A 6,031-nucleotide genomic window follows, 5' to 3' on the forward strand; every position below is an offset into this window, starting at 1 on the left:
AGAAATCAGGTGCAGATTTATTCAAAGATACTATCGCTTAGAACTCAATAATCTTTAAGGGCTCTGCTACCGATAATGGTCTACCCCCAGATGAGGATCAGGTCGGTTGGGCGGGAATGATCCTGAGTACTTATACTCCAAAGGATTCTATTCTCTGCTCCTACTTCCTTACTAAGTTCCGGTGCTGCCTTCTAGTGGAAGGGAAGCAATACCATCGCTACCCCGCTTCTCTCTAAGCGTCAGCGAGTGCTTCCGATTCCGAAGGCAACCACCCTTAGTCAAAGCCTTTGTAACACCTGCAGCCTTTGTTGCCACACAACTAGGGGCCTGCATGAATGAGCTGCCGCTCAGGTGTAAGCTTAATCACTGCTGTAGAGCTTCCGCTTATTGTAGACTTCCCAGGCATAGTCTCTTCCACTGCTGGCGGACTTCTAATGCTCAGAGGATGTGGAGGATCGCTGAGCACTCAGAGCTTCACTCTGGCTAGCCTTCTAATCATTGGCGAGGCACAGACTCGTCAGTCATTACTCCCATGAGTAGATCCTCTTCCTAGCGCTCAGAATGTAGTTACTCTGACAGTTGGTAGCTAACCACACTGCCGGTACTTGCATGTCACTGTGCAACTGGCTTCTAACAATAACTCTCAGCATGTAACCGGGCCCTGTGTGTACTCATACACCAGACAGTTGAAATGGCTCCGTTACAATGCTATAATCATCTTCCTCAACGTGAAGGAAAGCCGGGTTCAACGGGGGGGATTCCGCACCACCCAGGTTAGCACCCGCGCCTGCTCTGTGGAGGACTGCCAATATCCTCCGAGGCCTGGCATTGCTGTTCTTCAACCAACCTTCGAGCTCCTCTGAATCGGTAATTTGTACCTCCACCGGCCGAACGGGAGGAACAACTGCCGGGGGGACATTCTCAATTGCCCCCCAGATAGTCCTGACTGCTCTGCCAGGTGCGGTGTGCTTCAGGATCAAGTTGCATAGCTCGGGGAAAGTTATCTTGATCAAAATTCCGATGAACGAAGATTCGTTCAGGGGATCATTCCAGTCATAAGTAGGTGGTGGGACGAGCATAAAGAATGCCCCTAGAGCATCGGGGTCCACCACGGTAACCATTATGGAAGGTCGCACGAGTTCCGGAGGTACTGCACGCTCTTTCCCTTTGCGAGAGCGTCTTCCGGCTGCCTGACCACCGCCGTCATCATCATCATCACTATCACCGGCAGCCTCTTTGAACTGACGGTCTCCCTGTCCCCTTGATAACCTATCCTTCATACCAACATCTGCGATGAGCTACTGTAGAGCACTCGCCAGTGCTCTACGGGCATCGGAGTCACCCCCAGTCCAAATTGGCAGAAAACCGTTGAGGGAGGGCAAGTTCATCAAGTAAAGGCATAGGGCATTGAACGCAGCCATACCGGACGTGCTTTTATTGACCCAACCCACATTTTGCATTTCCGCCTTTAGGCTGTTGCGGATGCTGGTGTACACTTTAGGTAGGTTGAGTAGACCTAAAGTCATCTTCGCTTTGCTTGCTTGAGTCATCTTGAATGCGGTCGAGCTCGGGGATGTCTCTTGAATACTCGGGGATGTCTCTTGAACACTCGGGGATGTCTCTTGGACAATCGGCGATGGCTCGGGTCTAATTCGTCTCTGTCGTACTGGTGAGGGGTGGTCTATTAGTTCGGACGGGCTTGCACTAGAAAATAACCGAGGGGGCGTCGGGGCTTGAATGTAGGGGTCTCCGGTGCAACAACCTTCGGTGGAGCACTGACGGGTGCTGGTGAGGGAGTAGTAGAGCCTGCTGGGCCTGTTGAGCGGCCTGTTGCTGGGCCTGTTGAGCGGACTGCACTAGACTTGGACCGAGTGAGAACTTGACTTGGGACTATGGTCTTCCGGGCAACGTTCTTTTGTGGAGCACTAGCGGGTACTGGTGGGGTAGCACTAACCCTAAGTACGGTCGTCCGTACAAGGGCCTCTGGTGAAGCACTGCTGCGTGCTGAGGAAGCAGTGGAGACTGCTGCTAGTGGGCCTGTTGCTGGACCTGTTGCTGGGTCTTGATCGTCACTTATGTATGGTTCAGAGGGTTCGGAACTAAAGTCGGGAAAGGAGTCAGAATCAGTTAGGGTTGCTCCCCAGTTACTCGGGAAGATCCCTTCAGTGTCCGATGGAGCTAGGTTAGTATTTGGCGGAGTCCGGGTTTCAGTCCGGATTGGTGGAGGTACAGGGTTTTGTTTTCGGCTCTTGTTGATCGGGGTGAACCCGGAAAGCACTGGCGACTGCTTAGGGGGTGTTTCTGGTATCTCCTCCGGGATAGGCTTGACAGTTTTGCGGGACGATTTGCGACCTGAGGAAGTTCGGTGTTTCTTATGTTTTCGGGACGATTTGTGTTTCTTGGTTTTTCGGTGGGTCTTTTCGTTATCGTCTTCGTCTATGTCACGCAAGCGCTTCTTATTGGGAAGTTGATTTGTGTTCTGTGAGCTACCGGGAGTGCTCTGAGCGGTGTTTGGAGTCTGATAATGTTAATGTATCACTGTGGTGAGTATGGTTCTAAAATTAATTGGATTAGGAGAGAGAAATACCATCTTATTTATAAAGATTGCAAAGGTTAAATCGCTTGAAAACGGAGGAACTTGAAGGATGAGATTTCAACAGGTAATGTTGAAAGCAATGGAAAACTTGAAGTGATAGGTAGAGGAGAACTTGAAGGTGGTTAGGAACTTCTCACGAACTTGAAGGAAGGGAGGGGTGCTCTTATACCGAGTACGATCAGCTTTTTTCTTGAGCTTATCACGCTTCCGAGAGCACCCACGAATGCTCTAGAAGCACTCGAGGGTGCTCGTACTCAATGTTTGCTTCAATATATGACGTTGATCTAAATGCTCCAGGCGCACTCGGGGATGCTCTGACGGTACCAATGGTGACGTCGATAACATTCTGGTGTTGGGGTTGGTGCTTGTGTTCTTGTTGGTGTTGGTACTCTGTCCTCTAGGAAGCTGATTCGGAGAGAATGTATTCTTTGAGCTCGTAGTCGATATTAGTGTTGAATTTGGCGCTGAGAACACTGTCTCGATCTGAAGAGACTCCGCGAGTGCTCAGGGAGAGAGTGCAGATGCTCAGGGCGATAGAATCTAGCATAACTGGCCGCCTGATTGGGGTGGTGGGTGTTTCTTCGTGTTGGTGTTGATGTTTGTATTAGGTTGGTGATGTATGACATCAGACTCGTATTGAAAATCAGCCTTGCCGACCGGGGTGCAGGTGAGAGGAGCCTCATTGGCTGACAAATCAAATCATTCGAGCACTCTGCAGCAGCACCTGCAGGAAAGAGCCTCCTCGGCCTTGGCAGAAACCAAATTTTCAGAGCACTCAGGAGTGCTTTGCTAGCATCATGAGACTTCAATGAAATCGTCTTGCCCCTTTTGCAGCAAGCGGTACAGCTCCTCCGCGAACTTCGATAAACATCTTCGAACTACACATCCATTTGAAGCAGATGAATGGCTGGGAAACCAATTTTTACTCCTGGAGCGCGATAAAGAGGCACCCGATGACACTCACGACAGCCCGGAAGGCATTCACGATTCCTATTCAGATGCCCATGACGACTCGGATAGTTCGGAGAGCAACAGTATCAATTATTATGACCAAGATCCCGATAATAATTCAGATCTGGAATCCGAATCACATTTTATGATGGAAGAGACAGATGGAGATGCAAATAGGCATGAGGCAGCGACAACGATTTACGAGGGTGCTGGGGAGCATCTCTACCGCTCGGAGGACTACGACGAATGCTCACAAAACCTTCTCCGATACCCGTGGCACCCATTCAACTCAGCATACGAGTTTAGAATGGCACGTTATTTCATACTGTCGAAGGCCTCACAAGGAAATATCGACAGTTTCTTTCTACACGCTCCGTCAAGCAGTGGCGAATGCTCCTACCAGACTGGGCGAGGTTTTATAAAGAGATTGGAGGAAATGAATGACATATTGGGAAAGGCGAGCTGGCATCATTCGGAGGTGTATATTGGGGGAGAGAAAATCCCTTACTATTACCGGGATCCAATGGTAATTGTGCGATATCTTCTAGGCCAACGGGCCTTTCGGGAGTCATTGGTGTACGCGCCAGTGGTAGAGCATAATGAATCTGGCGAGAGAATGTACGGGGAAATCCATACGGGAGATTGGTGGTGGGAGACGCAGGTCTGGTAAGCCTCACAAGTGCTCTAGAGGCAGTCGCTAATGCTTTCTGGACAGAATACCTTACCGGAGGGGTCGACTGTGGTACCAATTATATGCGCGTCAGATGGCACACATTTGACAAATTTTAGTGGGGACAAGAAAGCCTGGCCAATCTATCTTACCATCGGGAACATCAAGTCATCGGTCCGGAGCAAGCCCACCGGGCATTCGTTAATTCTCCTACCGCTACTGCCAGTCCCACCTAAGCTCGGGAAGAACTCACTCGCTAATTCCGCTTTACGACGTCAGAGTCCAATAGCGCTGCATCGCGCCCTTGGGGAGATCTTTCAGAGCATTCGGGAGTGCTCTCAGGAAGGCGAGCTAATCGCATGCGCCGACGGGTACGAACGTCTATGCTTTCCGGTGTTGTCGGGTTGGATCGCTGATCAACCTGAGCATTCAAACTTACAAAATATTAGTACTAGCTCTTGTCCAAGATGCGAGGTGGAATTCCACAGTCTTGGGAGCACTCGCCGGAGCCCTACTCGCGATCACGAGGATTACCGGGAGAGGGTAAAGCTATTCAGGGAGAACCCGGGAAACCTGGGACCGGTGGAATACCTTGTCGCGAGATCAGTAAAGACACTCTTCAATGCTTTCTGGGGTATGCCGAGGGTTAATCCATACGATCTCAACAAACCGGACATTCTGCACAATATCTACCTAGGGATGTTGAAGCACATGATGGAGTGGGTTCAGGCTTTCTTGAAGAAGCACAATCGATTGGAGGAATTTGACAAGGCTTGGGCCTCGATTGCGCCTTACCCTGGACTGGCAGTACCGAACAAGGCATATCGTGCCACAACCCAATGGCAAGGGAAGGAGATGAGAAATCTGGGGCGGGTCGTTCTTGGAGCACTCGCGGCTGCTTTGAGAAACCCGGGGGTGGCTGTCAGGGGCGACTTCGCAAAGGCATTGAAATGTGTACGAGGCTTAATCGACTTCCACTCAATGGCGCAGTATGGGAGTCATACGACGAGCACACTGAATTATATGGAGAGCTATCTCGAGGATTTCCATAAGCACAAGGATATCTTTTTAGAATTCCGGGCGTACAAGAGGACGGTTAAGGATGCGAGAGATCGGACAAAAGCTGTGAAGACCTCAGGCTCCCAGAGCGCTCAGCGAGGTTTGGAGGAGATTCGCGAGATACGGGAAAGGTCTCACTTCAACTTCATCAAATTGCACGTGTTAACTCACTATCGGGAACATTTCGAGCGCTTTGGGAGCATTCCCCAGTACTCCACCGACATCAGCGAACTCGCCCATGTACGTCAGATAAAAGAGGCATACGGAGCATCCAACAAGGTCGATGCTGCAACGCAGATACTGGACTATGGGGCGCGGCGGTTGGCGTTAGAGATTCGAATGCTGAATCTGAAAGACATTGTTGGAGGTCCTGAGAGCACTGACGACATCCTTTGGAGCCATCGAGATAACCTGAAGGAGTTACTTGAGATTTTTAAAATCGAAGACCGGAAAAAAAACACCAAATGAACGATCCATAGTAGAAGGCCGACTGCCTCTAAGGCGTCTTTGCAACCCCTCCACGAAATCGGAAAGACTTTTCAATATTGCGGATGGACTGCAAATAAGCCATACCACGTTATATCGCCTGATAAAGGAGTATGCAGAGGATGCGGGATGCTCTCAAAGCTTTGCCGGAAGCTCTGAGAGCATTTTAGAGCGCCGGGTGGAGATGTTCACATGTTTGCAGGTTCCGATACCAATCTTCCAAAGACATGAGGTGTACGAGGTTCACAATATCAGGTGTACGGGAAACG

At 50.2% G+C, this 6,031-nt stretch overlaps 2 protein-coding genes across 2 annotated transcripts; one reads left to right on the top strand and one right to left on the bottom strand.

The window, feature by feature from the left end:
- Positions 1–671: 671 nt before the first annotated feature.
- LAJ45_11688 (uncharacterized protein) lies at positions 672–2,590 on the bottom strand (the record flags this gene model as incomplete). The annotated part of the gene is made up of 4 exons (XM_046121163.1): positions 672–1,298; positions 1,452–1,666; positions 1,717–2,518; positions 2,588–2,590. 4 exons carry the CDS (start codon positions 2,588–2,590, stop codon positions 672–674), a joined length of 1,647 nt encoding a protein of 548 aa, XP_045965630.1.
- An 814-nt stretch (positions 2,591–3,404) lies between these two features.
- Positions 3,405–5,744, top strand: LAJ45_11689 (uncharacterized protein; the record flags this gene model as incomplete). The annotated part of the gene is made up of 2 exons (XM_046121164.1): positions 3,405–4,213; positions 4,337–5,744. 2 exons carry the CDS (start codon positions 3,405–3,407, stop codon positions 5,742–5,744), a joined length of 2,217 nt encoding a protein of 738 aa, XP_045965631.1.
- Between the last annotated feature and the right edge of the window lie 287 nt (positions 5,745–6,031).

The sequence above is a fragment of the Morchella importuna genome, assembly GCF_003444635.1.
Source record: "Morchella importuna strain M04M26 chromosome Unknown Morimp01GS086, whole genome shotgun sequence".
NCBI classification, from domain to species: Eukaryota; Fungi; Ascomycota; class Pezizomycetes; order Pezizales; family Morchellaceae; genus Morchella; species Morchella importuna.